General features: G+C 44.5%; 1 protein-coding gene across 3 annotated transcripts in view; it reads left to right on the top strand.

Annotated features, from left to right (window-relative positions):
* The window catches only part of LOC139424567 (rab11 family-interacting protein 4A-like), an 82,171-nt gene that overhangs the window by 55,090 nt on the left and 9,268 nt on the right, over nt 1–17,813 (top strand). For all 3 annotated transcript variants that reach the window (XM_071176542.1, XM_071176541.1, XM_071176543.1), the window contains 6 exons: nt 10,212–10,453; nt 10,731–10,916; nt 12,469–12,603; nt 15,388–15,423; nt 17,183–17,282; nt 17,607–17,710. In XM_071176542.1, the coding sequence (XP_071032643.1) occupies nt 10,212–10,453; nt 10,731–10,916; nt 12,469–12,603; nt 15,388–15,423; nt 17,183–17,282; nt 17,607–17,710 (803 nt within the window). The remainder of the gene's footprint in view (nt 1–10,211; nt 10,454–10,730; nt 10,917–12,468; nt 12,604–15,387; nt 15,424–17,182; nt 17,283–17,606; nt 17,711–17,813) is intronic.

Genomic DNA, 17,813 nt, shown 5'->3' with positions numbered 1-17,813 from the left:
CAGGAAGACAGCGTAGACTATTGAGAAGCGTCCTTCTGAATTATCCTCTCTTTAGTCTTTAGACACAAACACAGCATTGCATCGCCCAGAGCTGGAGCCGCTCTACTCTACTGTGTGTAGCAGAGCATCAATAACAGTGATTTTACTGATGGGCTTTTCCCTCTCCACTGAGTGAGCAGGCCATGATGAGCCTAATAAAGACGTCCGGCAGGCTGGGTCGGCCGATGACTGAGGGTGTGAGGAGAAATGAGAGAGGGGAGAGTAGAAATGGGAGAGAGAGGAGAGATGGGATGGAGGAGAGGAGAGTTGGGAGAGAGGAGAGATGGAAGACTTATCTGGCATCATAAACACAAGGACGGGGGAAAGGGCTGAGTACAGTCTTTAACATGAACACATGAGTTCATGTGTCATATGTCATATGTGACCGACCGCCTTGATTCAGTCTTATGTAGCACAATTAAATTGTGTGTTTTTTAATACATTGAATTAAAGCAAAGACACAGCTACAACATGGTATTACATACACTGCATTTGAGGAACAATGGGACTTGTTTCTCACTTTTGAGAAAATGGCCTTTGAATGTTTTGGTACCTACTGGAGAGCTCTTCTTTGTCTACACCCATTCATTCACACCCTCTTAAGCTTTAGCCCCACCCATCTCTTTAAGGGTTGATCTGAGCGTTCTGTCCTAACAACTGCAATCAAGCACCCAAACTAACTGTCTAACGTTGGCTAGCTTGCTAGCTACTTCCAGACACAAACGAGAGAACAGCTCACTCTGACCATTTTACTCACCCTATCAGAGCTGGTTAGGCTGTTTTATACATTATCCAGAGAGTTGGTGACAGCAACAGTGCTGCTGGCAACAATTTAATTTTTTTTGCCAACGTTTACTGACACCGGCAATATGCAACGGGTGTTGAGCTTTCGTAAATACTTCAGTTATTCTGTGTTCTGGCACACTCAGACGAGAGTGCTCTGAAATCAGAGTAGATAGAGCGAATTTTGCAGCTACAGTGGGGCAAAAAAGTATTTAGTCAGCCACCAATTGTGCAAGTTCTCCCACTTAAAAAGACGAGAGAGGCCTGTAATTTTCATCATAAGGTACACATCAACTATGACAGACAAAATGAGAAAAAAAATCCAGAAAATCACATTGTAGGATTTTTAATGAATTTATTTGCAAATGATGGTGGGAAATAAGTATTTGGTCACCTACAAACAAGCAAGATTTCTGGCTCTCACAGACCTGTAACTTCTTCTTTAAGAGGCTCCTCTGTCCTCCACTCGTTACCTGTATTAACCTCTAGTGACACCCCATCCCGTGAACGGGACCGTTGTCATCATCTGACACTAATTAGCATAACGCAACGGACATAAATCTTCCTAGAAAATCTTCCTATTCATGAAAATCACAAGTGAAATATATTGGAACACAGCTTAGCCTTTTGTTAATCACCCTGTCATCTCAGATTTTCAAAATATGCTTTACAGCCAAAGCTAGACAAGCATTTGTGTAAGTTTATCGATAGCCTAGCATAGCATTATGCCTTGCTAGCAGCAGGCAACCTTGTCACGAAAATCAGAAAAGCAATCAAATTAAATCGTTTACCTTTGATGACCTTCGGATGTTTTCACTCACGAGACTCCCAGGTAGATAGCCAAAGTTCATTTTTCCCCAAAATATTATTTTTGTAGGCGAAATAGCTCCGTTTGTTCTTCACGTTTGGTTGAGAAATCGACCGGAAATTGCAGCCACGACAACGCCGAAAAATATTCCAAATTAGCTCCATAATATCGACAAACATGGCAAACGTTGTTTATAATCAATCCTCAAGGTGTTTTTCAAATATCTATTCGATAATATATCAACCGGGACAATTGGTTTCTCAGTAGAAGCGATTGGAATAATGGCTACCTCTGTATTTTACGTGAGAATTTCTCTGGGAGCATCAGGTGACCACTTGCGCAATGAAGCCGCCTACGGGTATTCTTCAACATAAATGCGTAAAACTATGTCACAATGCTGTAAACACCTTGGAGAATACGTAGAAAGCGTAATCTGGTTTATAGGGCATTCACAGCTCAATAGGGACGCATCGGAACGCAGGGCTTTCAAAAGATGAGTCACTTCCGGATTGGATTTTTCTCAGGCTTTCGCCTGTAACATCAGTTCTGTTATACTCACAGACAATATTTTTACAGTTTTGGAAACTTTAGAGTGTTTTCTATCCTAAGCTGTCAATTATATGCATATTCTAGCATCTTGTCCTGACAAAATATCCTGTTTAATTTGGGAACGTTATTTTTCCAAAAATGAAAATACTGCCCCCTAGTACCAACAGGTTAATGGCACCTGTTTGAACTTGTTATCAGTATAAAAGACACCTGTCCAAACAGTCACACTCCAAACTCCACTATGGCCAAGGCCAAAGAGCTGTCAAAGGACACCAGAAACAAAATTGTAGACCTGCACCAGGCTGGGAAGACTGAATCTGCAATAGGTAAGCAGCTTGGTTTGAATAAATCAACTGTGGGAGCAATTATTAGGAAATGGAAGACTAGTGAATGACCTGCAGTGAGCTGGGACTAAAGTAACAAGCCTACCATCAGTAACACACTACGCCGCCAGGAACTCAAATCCTGCAGTGCCAGACGTGTCCCCCTGCTTAAGCCAGTACATGAGAGTATTTGGATGATCCAGAAGAAGATTGGGAGAATGTCATATGGTCAGATGAAACCAACTCGTCGTGTTTGGAGGACAAAGAATGCCGAGTTTTATCCAAAGAGCACCATACCTACTGTGAAGCATGGGGGTGGAAACATCATGCTTTGGGGCTGTTTTTCTGCAAAGGGACCAGGTCGACTGATCCGTGTAAAGGAATGAATGAATGGGGCCATGTATCGTGAGATTTTGAGTGAAAACCTCCTTCCATCAGCAAGGGCATTGAAGATGAAACGTGGCTGGGTCTTTCAGCATGACAATGATCCCAAACACACCGCCCGGGCAACGAAGGAGTGGCTTCGTAAGAAGCATTTCAAGGTCCTGGAGTGGCCTAGCCAGTCTCCAGATCTCAACCCCATAGAAAATCTTTGGAGGGAGTTGAAAGTCCGTGTTGCCCAGCAACAGCCCCAAAACATCACTGCTCTAGAGGAGATCTGCATGGAGGAATGGGCCAAAATACCAGCAACAGTGTGTGAAAACCTTGTGAAGACTTACAGAAAACGTTTGACCTCTGTCATTGCCAACAAATGGTATATAACAAAGTATTGAGAAACTTTTGTTATTGACCAAATACTTATTTTCCACCATAATTTGCAAATAAATTCATAAAAAATCCTACAATGTGATTTTCTGTATTTCTTTCCGTAATTTTGTCTGTCATAGTTGAAGTGTACCTATGATGAAAATTACAAGCCGCTCTCATCTTTTTAAGTGGGAGAACTTGCACAATTGGTGGCTGACTAAATACTTTTTTGCCCCAATGTAAGTCTATTGACAGTTGTCGAGTGACATTCTATTGAAATGGTTACTTGCATAGTGGAGTCTTTTGTTAAGACATCTATCTAGCTAGCTAGGTAAACAATGAACCATAATCCCAACTCTTGACGTTACTACCCAGCATGAATCTGCAGGTAGCTAACCAACCAGGTTCAATGTTAGCTAGCTAACATTAGGCTATAACTAGCAAAGCAAATGGCTCTGAGATTCGAATAATAAGATCATACACGTAACGTTAGCTAGCGAGGCAGACAGCTAACGTTAGCTAGCTAGTTAACAGTACACTTTAACTTGAAATTAAATGAACGACTTTCTGTCAAAATTAGAAACATGTAATATCTTTAAATGTAGCTAGCTAGACTATCTTACCTGTATACATCATGGATGGATGCCTCTCCCTGTCACGGATGCCCTTAGTTTGAAAATGTAATCCGGAGACAGGTGTCCATCTCCTTAGCTATCATACTCTAATTCCACTGATTTCAAAACCCAGTCCTCCAGAAAGTGGAGACAACACTTATGCAGTTCTACTATGCAATATATATATTTTTAAAGCTGCGTTAGACAGGATTACCTACACATACTGACCAGCTCAAATAGACAGACGTGTGCTACATGGCAGACCAATCCGAACTCATATCTCGGCGTGTCCAGCCCACTCATTATCTCAGCCAATCATGGCTAGTGGAAAGGTTGCTGGCTTTTTCTGTGGCTAAACCAACTAGGCTCGTAATTTAACAATTGTATTTGTATTTACAGATGGAATACAAGTTTGTTATTAAGGCACATGAAAGTTCACATGTTCCAGAAAGCATTTCTGCCAAAAAATGAACATTTAAGTTCAAATGGCTCTCCTGTGAAGTAGTGACCCGCGAGATACGCCTAGCTTCCTGAAACGAGTCACATATGTGTATGCACACAAACACACGTGCACACTTCACTGCTGCTCTTTAATTACTTGTTACTTTTATCTCTTATTCTTATCTGTATTTTTTTTCAACTGCATTGTTGGTTAGGGACTCGTAAGTAAGCATTTCACTGTAAGGTCCTGTTGTATTCGGCGCATGTGACTAATACAATTTGATCTGATTTGACTAACAGCCTGGTGGCATACCAAGGACTCTTTGGTAATAGAAAAGCTTTCTTCTACTCCATCACCTCTCCCCTCTCCCTCCCTTCACACCTTCCAGACCCTGATCTCACCTGGGATGTGTGGAAGTGGAGGAAGAGAGAGAGGGAGAGGGTGGAATGAGTGATGGCCTGGATATAAGGAAACCAGGCCAGAACCCCTGGGTCTTGGGTCTCTCTCAGGTGGTTGGGGGCTTCCCATCTCCAACCTAATCTTTGATTGTAGGTTAGCGAGAGAGAAAAAGATTGCGAGAGAGTGAGAAAGAGACCAGAGAGAGAGAAAGACATTGAGCGAGTGAAAGATTGAGAGAGAGAGGGAGAGGACTCTAGTTAGAAGAGGCAGAAGTGGCATATAGCAGGAGACGGTGATCAAGTGTACACTATCCCCAGCTCATAAAGCCTGTGCTAACATGGCATCATAAAGAAGAGTGCAACCCCCTCTGGCATTCAAGGCAACACCCAGTGGCTGCTCTGCGGCCATTTGGCTCATTTGGCAACCTCCACAGACATCTATATATAAGGCTCTGACAGCATCCTGGTGCACTTTTGGGAACACAACAAGAACATAGAGATGTGTACTGTAGGTATCCTAGGGATATGTGCCAAATGACTCCCATATAGTGTACTACATAGGGAACAAGGTGCCATTTGAGACGCAGCCTAGATATTCAGTTGTTATGGCCGCCAGGCTTTCCAGGATCAGTTTGTTTGTTGCGCGAGGATCAGGTAGAGAAGCTGTTATTGCCCTTCCTTGACCTGCCCGCTTCCCACACGCACACACTTCTGCACGCACACAAACACACGCGCGCTTACGCACACACACGTACGCACACACACGCACACACACATGCCACCACAACTTAATTGGTGGCATTAGGACATAGTTAGGGAATAGAAAAGCCTTTTTACACTCCATCACCTCATCCCCTCTACATCTCCTCACACCCTCCAGCCCCTGACGTCACCTGGGATGTGTGGAAGCGTGTTGGCCTGGATATATGGAAATCAGACCAGAGCCCCTGGGTCTCGGTCTCTCCTGGGTCTTGATCTCTCAGGTTGTTGGGGGCTTCCCATCTCTCACTTGATTTTGAATGGGAAACCAGAGAGAGAGCGAGAGGGAGAGTTATAGAGAGAAAGAGGGAGAGAGTTAGAGAGACAGAGAACTCCAGTAAGTGATCCAGAGCTATCAATGTTAGAGAAGAGCAAGAATAGGCATATCCTGGGAGGTGGTGATCAACTGTACCCTCTCTGATGCTCATAAATCTTGTACTAACATGGCACATGGCATTATTAAAGCAGAGTGCAACACCCTCTGGCATTCAAGTAACACCCACTGGCTGCTGTGAGGTCATTTGGCAACCACCACAGACTGTATATATATGGCTCTGACAGCATCCTGGTGCACTTTTGGGATGTTTTAGCCCGAGGTAGCCTAGGTATTCAGCTGTTATGGCCGGCAGGCTTTTCAGGAGTAGTTTGTTGTGCAAGGATCCAGTAGAGAAGCCGGTCTCCATACACACACTGCTACACACACACACACAACAACTCCACCCCCTCGGCCCCTCCCATTGATCACCCTGTTCCCACTGTTGTCAGAAAGGCTAAGGAGTGACTGGAGGAGTGCCAGCTGAACCCCGTCCAAAACAAACCACTACCCCATCCTTCTCTACCCTGTCTCTTTTGACCTAAGCTACCAACTGCTTACTGGCATAAAGGCATTCACCCACCCTGACCAAACTGTCCCAGTCTCTATTGTACTGGACTACCAGTGCTGGGGTGACGCTGTCTGGCTGTCCGTGTTTGTGTGTGTGCGTGCGTGTTTGTGTGAGTGAGTGTATATGTGTGTGTGAGTGCATGTGTGCAGAAGGGGTGTGTGTGTGCCTTTATTTTGTTTGTCTGTCTTTCTGTCCGTCCATCTGCCCTCAACTGAACTTTAATTCAGACTTAATGGAGGCCCTGTCTGAGTCTCATGTCTTGAGGGAGAAGACCTTTTGGAAGTCGCTCAACTTCTGCACACTGAACTGTACTTTAACCAGATCCTACGCTGTACACACTGGCTATGCAAAACGGCTTCCTCACGCCCAAATAGTTCTTCAGCCACAGGTGTCAATTCGGGTTAATCAACACCATTCACCTAAAATCGTACCAATTCTTTCTACTGTGTGTTTTTCTTTGTGCGTTTCCTGTAAGGAATTTACACTCTTCACTCTGCCTCTACTACTGCTACTTTTTTCTTGCAGTGTAATATTTCCATCCCGAGAGGTGCGATGGGGCCTAGGTTATTGCCTCTACCCCATGCTGGGTGGCATTCCCTGGGGCATGGAGATGTGAAGACCCCCTCCTGGTCCTCTATGGAATACTAAACAGGCTCTTTCTCCTTGTATTGTCCCTGGCCCTCCCTGCCTCAGGGTCCCTGCTGCTGTCCCTTAATCCTACAGACTGTGTGTGTGTGTGTGTGTGTGTGTGTGATCAAGGGTTGGGTGTGTGTTCTGGGAGGCAGACATGCTCCAACAGCGCTTTAGTGAATTTAGGAATAGTGCTTTTGGCTTCCAGCCCTGAGTTTTCGTCCGTTAGCAGTTCAACCAGTATTGAGAGAGAGAGAGATCAGTTAGAGGTGACAGCCCTTGAGTGATATTGCCTTTACTATTCTCTAAAGCTGTCTAATGCTCTGTGTGGGATGTACCTGTGTGTAATTGGGCTGCCCTCTTTACATCCCTCTTTCTTGTCTCTCTCTCTCACCCTTTCTCGTCTCTCTCTCACTCTTTCTCGTCTCTCTCTCACTCCCTCATCTCTCTCACTCTCTCTCTCTCCCTCCTACTTCTCAGGCATGTAGCGATAAAGTAAGGTTCTTCTATTAGCATTAGACTGGATTAGAGCTGTTGGAGTAACACTGAATGAATGACAAGTGTCTCATGATCTTTAACCCCCCCCCCACCTCAATACCGCCCGTGACCCTCTGGGTCTTCTCACAGTGACGGGTTCCACTAGCCTAATTGAAATTCCTTTAGTGTTTCTCTTACGACCTTGTTTGAGTTAAGACCACGTTTGAGCACTTGTTCCAGCCCTTGCATTTTAGGTTTGTGCTCACTGATCACTGTTCAATCAACACGTTTTGACCTTTACTGAAAACCTAAAAATGTATCTGTCAGTGTTTCACGCTATCAATGTTTTGACTGGTGATGTTAATAAGGCTGACAGTACTATTTGTGTTGTCCTGTAGTCTGCACATAGATATGTGTGCGCTTTCCAGATAGTGAGTGCGTACGTGCTGTGTGTGTGTTCTGGGAGGCAGACAGGCTCCAACAGAGCTCTAGTGATGTTAGGAATTAAATAAATATAACCTTTATTTAAGTAGGCAAGTCAGTTAAGAAAAAATTCTTATTTACAATGACGGCCTACCCCGACCAAACCCTATGGGACTCCCAATCACGGCCGGATGTGATGCAGCCTGGATTTGAACCAGGAACACCTCTTGCACTGAGATTCAGTGCCTTAGACGGCTGCACCACTCAGGAGCCCAACAGGGAGAGGGAGAGAATTATGCCTTTATTAGCCTCTAATGCTCAGTGTGGGATGATATACATGTGTGTTATTGGTCTGCCCTCTGTACCTCTCTCTATCTCCCTCTCCCCCTCTTGTTCACTCTCCCCCTCTCGTTCTCCCCTCCTCTCTCTCGCTCTCTCTCTCCCTCCCTCCCTCTACCCTCCTCTCTCTCCCTCTCTCTCCCTACCCAACCTCTCTCTTACCCCCCCCTCTCTCCTTCTCTCTCCCTCCCTCCTACTTCTCAGGAATGTAGAAATAAAGTAATGTTCCTCTATTATAGAGAACGATTGATACCGATTTTTTTTTAGGGCCGATATTGATTTTTTTGGAGTCAAGGAGTCCGATGGCCGATATTTTAGGCCGATATTCAATCAAATTACATTTAAAAATGTTGTTGACAAAATGTCCCAGAGACAGCCGTGTATGCAGTAATGCATACATTTTAAAGTCAAACAATACATTTGAATTTGTTTTTACCAATCTAACTACAGAACAGCATAATGGTAATAATTGTATTCGAATGGTAAATCTCTTGATAAACTGGGCACATTAAGAAGGCATTGGCCTACTCACAATACCGGTGAATGCATATTCAATAGGATTGTGTGCATGCATTGAGTTATTGAGCTTGTTTTGGCTGATCAGTGGAGTCTATGGTGCTACAGATGACAATCTGTTTGTCTTCCATTTGGGACTTATATTGGCATACTGATCAACAACATTTGCGTTGAAGCATCACTCGATTGCGGCTGGTCAGATCAGCACACCTGTAAATAGCTAACGTTACGCTTCGAACACATACGAGTGAATGCGCAAAATAGCACGCATAATTAGCTGGATATGCATGCAACAAAAGTTCAACATTCACCTTCTGCTACCATTTCTGTCAAGCCGTTTATGCACACAGTTTGACGCATACGTTCGATAAATCCAATGTATGCATCACACCGAACGCACTGCAAAGCAATGCTGCAAGGCAAACGCAGCGTTTCATTGGAAATGAATGTAATTCTGGTGTACCAAAATGCAAAACACTGTCGGTGTGGTCAAAGCGTTACTCCGCAAGTCAGATATGGCTCGTTGCTGAAAAAGGGTGCATGTTCAAAATGATAACCAGCTAACGTTAGCTAGCTCCTATCTGATATCTTAGCACCTTGTTTATCTAGCCAGCTAGCTAGCATAGTAGCTAATATAACACCACAGATTAAATGGTTAGTTTTCGTAATATTTGCTAAAAGGTCACAGCTTATTACATGCATGTCGAGGCACGTCGACAGAAGCCATGTTATTAGTGAATTAACTAAACTAATATTTGCAACAGGAGTTTGATTTTGGTCACTGTGTCAATTCATCCATTTCTCAATACTGAACCTTTCTGTTGGGAGAATGCGCTAGCTTGCTGCTGCTGATTTTCCCAGCTAGACATTCCTCTGCATTGTGCAGTGCTCAGGCAGTGAGTGGCGGCTGGCATAGCAGCAGCTTTGCTATGTAGAGGGACTATCTGCAAAGCAGATAGTCGATAAACTAGAAAAGGCCAATATTGGTCCGATATATCGGCTCGGCTGATTATACCCTCCATGACCTCCTGTGATCCCCAGAGTGAAGGAATCCACAAGCCTGATTTAAATCCCTTTAATGTTTTTCTTAGCACCTTGAATGAGTTAAGACCTCATTTGAGCACTTGTTGTAGCACTTGGATTTTAGTTCTGAGCTCACTGTTCACTGATAACCAACATGGTATGACCTTTGCTGAAACTCTAAAAACGTGTCTATCAGTGTTAGACGCTAGCACTATTTTGACTGAAAGTCTGAGAGTACTATTTGCGTAGTTCTGTTGACTGCACAAAGGTGTGTGTGTGTGTGTGTGTGTGTGTCCCCTGCTTACCTCTCTCTCTCTCTGTATGTAAATGTTAAAGTATTTTGTTTGTCATGTATTTTTCGTTATTTGTTTCGGACCCAGGTAAGACTAGCCGGCGCCATTGGCGTCAGCTAATGGGGATCCTAATAAATCAAATCTCTCTCTCTCTCTCTCTACAGCGTGGTGACAAAGCGCTTGCACATCCGGTCATCATGTGCACGCGGGTGTCCGTTAACCCTGAGCCTGGGTGTCATCTATTCCCAGAGGGAGAGGAGGAAGGAGAGGTGGAGGGCAGAGAGAGGGCAGAGTTAGACATGGACAGTGCTGTGGAGAGCAACCCGGGATCAGATGTCTCTGAAGGGGAGAGAAGCGGAGTAGACAAGGAGGATGGACCGGGGGGACTTTTCTTTCCTGGAGACAAGTGAGTACCTCTTTTAGTTGTTAATCTTTGTGTGGTGTTGAACATATGGTGTCTTCATAAGTGAACTCTCTTTATAAAAAACTGTAGAGGTTAGAGTTGTTAATGTACATGTAATGTAACTCATCTACCTCATGTGAAATATATCATTTGCAATCTTATTAAAAAATCTGCACTGTCAGAATCTGAATGTACTGAATGTACAATTTGTCTTTTTTCACTACGACACTTTAAACTTATTGAATGTTACTTCCTGAAAGTCTACTTCCTATTTTTGCAGGTGCAGTCAGCTAAACCCATCGGTGACCTCTGACCTGTCGACGCGTTCCTCTGCCTCTCTGAACGAGGAGCAGTTTGAGGACTACGGAGAGGGAGAGGACGTGGACTACACTCCCAGCAGCCCCTGCCCCGAGGACGAGACGCGCACCAACGGCTACTCAGACCTGGGCTCCTCTGTACCCTCCAGGTAAGAGGAGACCCTGACACACTAATACACAGACACACTATTACATAGAGTATCATTACAACATCCACAGAAAGTTGGGGAACACTATATGCAACGAGAAATACAAACGTATTACGTGAAATTATATAAGACAGAAACACAAACACGAAGATGATCAATTACCTGTCAAACATCATGTGACCCAGAAAGTCAAACTGATAAACTAGAGAAATCTGCATTACACTGTGCAAAAAAAATATTACAAATACATGCACAGCATCACCCAACCCAGAAATACGAACACACAGAGCTAAGAGTTTGAACGATTTCAGATCCAAGTGGTGATGACTTACTGAACCCCACAGAGCATAATGTTATATTTTCACAAAACACTCACTGTCTCATACCTCCTGTCCTATAAGTCTGTTACCCTCTTAATCCCCCACTGTGTGTGTATGTGTAACCGATGTGAAATGGCTAGCTAATTAGCGGGGTGTGCGCTAATAGAGTTTCAATCGGTGACGTCACTCGCTCTGAGACCTTGAAGTAGTTGTTCCCCTTGCTCTGCAAGGGCCGCGGCTTTTGTGGAGCGATGGGTAACGATGCTTTGAGGGTGGCTGTTGTCAGAAGGTCCCTAGTTCAAGCCCAGGTAGGGGCGAGGAGAGGGACGGAAGCTATACTGTTATATATGTATGTGTTTGTATGTGTGCATGTTAATATGCATTTGCATGCATTTTTTTTGTGTGTGTGTGTGTGTAACCACTTCAGTCTGCTTCTCTCCTCTCAGAGCTTCTCGTACCAAACTCATTAGTTTTTACTCTTGACTGGAACTGAGTATGATGGCCCTGGTCAGAATTAGTGCACCATACAGGGAATAGGGTGCCATTGGAGACGTAGCCTATATTGCCCCCAGGGCCTCTCTTGATTAATTTTCATCTATAGAGCTGTTTTGAAGGAGGATTTACTCCCAACTATTCAGCTTTCTTGGTCCTGCTCCGAATATCAAGTACCTAAACTCATTACTATGGACTTTTCTTTTTTGTTTGTCCTACTTCTAAGTTGTGTTTAGATTAGTGCTCCATGATATGTGTAGACCCAGACAGGGGGGGGGGGGGGGGGGGGGGTACAGTGAACTGTGTGTTTGCACGTGCATGTAATGTCTTTGTGAGTGTGGTCAGGCGGGCGGGGGGGATGGGTGTAGTGTGAATACAATGTACTGTGTGTTTGCACCTGCATGTGTTTGTGTGTCTACTGTATTTTGTATTTATGATGATCCCAGTAATTCATGCTAAGGCAGATGCTACTCTTCCTGGGGTACAGAAATATTAAGGCAGTTATACACAATTTACATTACATTTCACAACAGATTTCACAACACATTAAGCATATTCACTCAGGCCACTACTCTACTACCACATATTTACAGCACAGAATCGTGTATGTGTGTACCTGTGCCTGTTTTTTTAAAGTCTGATTTTACTGCTTACTGTGTGTGTGTGTGTGTGTGTGTGTGTGTGTGTGTGTGTGTGTGTGTATTCTGTCTCTAACGCGTTATCTTTATCTGTGTGTGTAGTGCTGGCCAGACCCCAAGGAAGACACGCCACCTGTACAACAATGAGATGATGGACGTGTACTGTTCCCAGTGCTGTAAGAAGGTCAACCTACTCAACGACCTGGAGGCCAGGCTGAAGAACCTCAAAGCCAACAGGTAACACAGGACAGGACACCCACAGACACCATTACACATATGGGCCTAGAGCCCGGCTGACTGAGTGGGTCTAGAACTGGAGCAGGATTTTGGTCATGTCAGATCACGTGGACAGGAAAACTCCTGGCTCTGAGAATGAGATGTGTTCTCACAGAAAATGAAGCTGGTCATTACTTCAGGGAAATGACACACTTCTATTGTCCACTATGTTTACCCTGACTGACTATTGTACTGTAGATAAGATAGGTTAGATAATACTGTCATAGTGACCTGCTGTTTATTTTGGTGATGTCACAAAGGGCTTAAACATCTTGTCCCCGCCCATACACGCACACACAACCTGTTACGTAAATGGGTGGCCACCATTCATTGACCCACATCATCAGCGTGTGTACAGCGAGAGGTGTAGACGGTCTATTTTCAGACATGTTATCCTTTGTGATCTTTATGGATTTAATCCCTTCCTCTGTAATCAAACAGACAGACACACACACACACACACACCTGCTTTGATGGACACACACTGACTGACACACTCACATCTCACATAGAATTTACTTGTACACAGACATACACACACACATACACACACACACCTGCAGCCCTATCATATGTAAGCTATAGCAGTAGTGGCCCTAGGCTGGAGAACTCGGTAATGAATGTAATGAAGTGGTGAGGACTCTGGAATCGTTTTGTCTTCCCTTCAACTGCTGCTCTGTCTCTGCTGACTCTGCAGTTCTTCTGCCTGAAAATATTATTCTCCACTAAGATGAATACCTGGGCTTACAGTAATTAGTCAGACCCCTACCTTCTGCAGGAGAGCAAGTAAAGACAGGGAGAGTAGTAAAGGGAGGAGAGGGAGAGAGGATGGGGAGGAGAGAGGGGGAATGAGAGTGGGAGAGAGAAAGTGAGAAGTGAGAGAGGGAAAGGAGGGAGGCGAGAGAACGTGGGATGATAAATAGTTGAAGGGGCATGCAGAGGAGGAAAAAGCGACAAAGAGAGGGATTGTAGGAGAAGGATATATTAAAGCAAAGATGGATGATGCAGAGTCGCTGAGAGTGAAGTGTTGCTGGCAGAGTGATGGAAGACTTCACAAGATCAATCCTTGAAGGAGGGACAGGAGGAGACAGAAAAAAAGGGATGGAGAGATGGATGATTGAAGGCGTCTTGTCAGCATGCAGTCAGTCTGGGGAGATGCTTGAAATTGCATAAATGTGTGTGTGTGTGTGTGTGTGTGTGTGCGCACGTGAATTTGTGTGTGTGCATACTCTCACACTTGTGTGTGTGTGTGAGAGAGATTTCTCTCTTTGGTTTAATGGTGAAGCAGACACAAAGCTTTGAGACAGAACTATTGCTGAGCCCGCAATACTACTGTTCCCATAGGCATCCTCAGGGAACATTATTTCATTAACATTGACATCCCCTTCATGTTCTACTCTCTGGTTGTGTTGCAAAAGGCACCCTTTTCCCTTTATAGGGCTCTACTATTGACCAGGGTCTATAGGGCTCTACAATTGACGAGGGTATATAGGGCTCTACTATTGACCAGGGTCTATAGGGCTCTACAATTGACCAGGGTCTATAGGGCTCTACAATTGACCAGGGTCTATAGGGCTCTACAATTGACCAGGGTCTATAGGGCTCTACAATTGACCAGGGTCTATAGGGCTCTACTATTGACGAGGGTATATAGGGCTCTACTATTGACGAGGGTATATAGGGCTCTACTATTGACCAGGGTATATAGGGCTCTACTATTGACCAGGGTATATAGGGCTCTACTATTGACCAGGGTATATAGGGCTCTACTATTGACCAGGGTCTATAGGGCTCTACTATTGACCAGGGTCTATAGGGCTCTACTATTGACCAGGGTCTATAGGGCTCTACTATTGACCAGGGTCTATAGGGCTCTACAATTGACCAGGGTCTATAGGGCTCTACAATTGACCAGGGTCTATAGGGCTCTACAATTGACCAGGGTCTATAGGGCTCTACAATTGACCAGGGTCTATAGGGCTCTACAATTGACCAGGGTCTATAGGGCTCTACAATTGACCAGGGTCTATAGGGCTCTACTATTGACGAGGGTATATAGGGCTCTACTATTGACCAGGGTATATAGGGCTCTACTATTGACCAGGGTATATAGGGCTCTACTATTGACCAGGGTATATAGGGCTCTACTATTGACCAGGGTATATAGGGCTCTACTATTGACCAGGGTATATAGGGCTCTACTATTGACCAGGGTCTATAGGGCTCTACTATTGACCAGGGTCTATAGGGCTCTACTATTGACCAGGGTCTATAGGGCTCTACAATTGACCAGGGTCTATAGGGCTCTACAATTGACCAGGGTCTATAGGGCTCTACAATTGACCAGGGTCTATAGGGCTCTACAATTGACCAGGGTCTATAGGGCTCTACAATTGACCAGGGTCTATAGGGCTCTACAATTGACCAGGGTCTATAGGGCTCTACTATTGACCAGGGTCTATAGGGCTCTACAATTGACCAGGGTCTATAGGGCTCTACTATTGACCAGGGTCTATAGGGCTCTGGTCAAAAGTAGTGCACTACAAAGGGAACTTGGTGCCATTTGGAACACACTCTCTTTCTCTTCTTGTGAAAAATACTGATTAACAATAATACCTTAATACCAATCAAACAGCAATTAACTGTTCTATCTATAATTCATTGTTATAACTAATAAACTCATATATCCATGACATCTGACAAGGGTAAGACTAACTGGGATGTTTTCTGACTCTTTTTCTCCAGCCCCAATAGGAAAATCTCCAGCACAGCCTTTGGCAGGTCGGTCATATCTCCATATGTATGTGTGTTTGTTTTTGTATGTTGGCCACTTCCTTGTTGATCCTGTCCGTTAGTCATGTGATCATTATGTCAGCCAGTGTATTAGACTACTATCTAGGTAATTCTTCCTAAGTAATACGGTAATGGTTTTAGCATACTGAACCTCTCTACCTCTTCTGTGTTCACTTTACTACTACAGTTACTACTGTGTACAGATATGAATTTGACCAGTTTCTCACAGCAGGGAAATAAACCTGCAGCAACGGGAAATATGGGCAAATGAAGGAAATTGATGAACAGGGTGATCAAATTAAGATGCTTGTTTGTACTGTACATACAGTGTACCTGTATACAATGCAGTGGAGGCATTATTATAGATTATTTTACAATACTCATACCAACGACAACATCACACAAACATCAACTACATCTCACCTGCCAGACCCATCTCAAGTGCCCGCATCACTCTCCGCTGTATGGCCTCAAACTGTACCATCGTGTTTCTCTCCATCGCCCACACACTTTCAACATTTAGATAATAAAGCTTTTGAGTTTTCCATTGTGTTAACAATGGAGGATTGGTTGATTTTCAAGGTTTTTTATAGCTTGCCTATCATATGAATATCCTTTCATTGTGGTCTGTGTCTATAGGGCTTTTTCCTACTTCCCTCCTCTAGCCTGTGAATTAAACTGACAAAGAGAGATTGGCCTGCAAGCACTGATCTATGTGTATAGTGGTTCCCCAACCTCTCCACTCTTTTCCTTTCTCTTGTCCTCTACTCTCTCCTCTCTTCTACTCTCTCCTCTCTTCTACTCTCTCCCTCTCTTCTACTCTCTCCTCTCTTCTTTCTCCCTCTCTTCTACTCTCCTCTACTCTCTCCTCTCTTCTACTCTCTCCTTTCTTCTACTCTCTCCTCTTCTCCCTTCCTATCTTCTACTCTCTCCTCTTCTCTCTCCCTATCTTCTACTCTTCCCTCTCTCTCTCTCTCCTCTACTCTCTCCCTATCTTCTACTCTTCTCTCGCTCCCCCTCTACTACTCTCTCCCTATCTTCTACTCTTCTCTCTCTCCCCCTCTACTACTCTCTCCTTATCTACTCTCTCCTCTCTGCTCTCTCCTCTCTTCTACTCTACCCTCTCTTCTACTCTACCCCTCCTCCTCTCTCCCTTTTCTTTCCTCTCTACATCGCCTCCTCTCCTCTCTCCCTTTCCTCCCTACCTCTCCTTTCTCCCTTTCCTTTCCTCCTCTCCTCTCCCCTCTCCATTTCCTTCCCTACTCCCTACCTCTCCTCCCCTACTCTTTCCCTCCCTTTCTCCTCCTCCTCCTATTAATGAATAGTCTCTGTAATGAAGGCTGGTGTGAAGCCATTCCATTAGTTAGAGTGGGCCTAGCTGTTGTGGCGGCAGTTTGTGTGTGTGTGTGTGTGTGTGCGTACATATGGGCATGCATGCCTGTGTGTCTTTGTAGTGTAATAGTGTGTGATGTGTGTGTGTCTGCACTCTATGCAATATGATCAGCTCCCCCACTGGCACAGCCCCTTTGCTTATAGTCCCTTTTACATCCTATCCTGCGGCATTCTCTCTGCAAGAGTGGACACACAGTGGCATTATGGTTCAGCAGTAAAGCTCAGATTGATGCCCTATGGGGGGAAGCTAAAAAGGGATAGATCTAGGACTACCACAGTTGGAAGAGATTTTATTGTTTTTTCTTAGTCTTGTATAACAGCCTCTTCCTCTCTCTTCCTCTCTCTCTGTCTGCAGGCAGCTCCTCCACACCAGTAACTTCAGCAGCAGCAACGGCAGCACGGAGGACCTGTTCCGAGACAGCATCGACTCCTGTGACATCGACATCACTGAGAAGGTACCGTAGAGATACATTGTGTTCTGTTTAATTCTATGGAAGGGACTGCCATTTATCGTGTCTGTCTCTGTCTGTGACCGTTCCACTACCTGCACTCCATTCTATTAAGGTCAAAGTTGATAGGATACCAATTGGGAAATTGATTGCATTGGCTGCTACTGTCAACCTGTGTTCTGCTGTGAATGGAGATGAATGGCTCTGGCACAGCTTGTTGCTGATTGTGCTGGCTGATGTAAGGACATTGGATGAACGAATGATATAACATCTTTTAGCCTCTCGCTCTCTCTCCCCCTCCTCCTCTCTCTGTCTCTCTCCCACACACAGGTGAGTTACCTAGAGAAGAAGGTAGCAGAGTTGGAGAATGACACGCTGATGAACGGAGATCTCAAGTCCAAACTGAAGCAGGAGAACACACAGCTGGTTCACAGGTAGGATGTTTACACACACACATGCATGCCCACCCACCCACGCACACACACACACACACATACACACGTAGATATACACATACACACAAACAAACACACACAT

This window comes from Oncorhynchus clarkii, chromosome 13, assembly GCF_045791955.1.
Source record: "Oncorhynchus clarkii lewisi isolate Uvic-CL-2024 chromosome 13, UVic_Ocla_1.0, whole genome shotgun sequence".
In the NCBI taxonomy this organism is placed as follows: Eukaryota; Metazoa; Chordata; class Actinopteri; order Salmoniformes; family Salmonidae; genus Oncorhynchus; species Oncorhynchus clarkii.
This window is presented reverse-complemented; position numbering and strand designations above follow the sequence as displayed.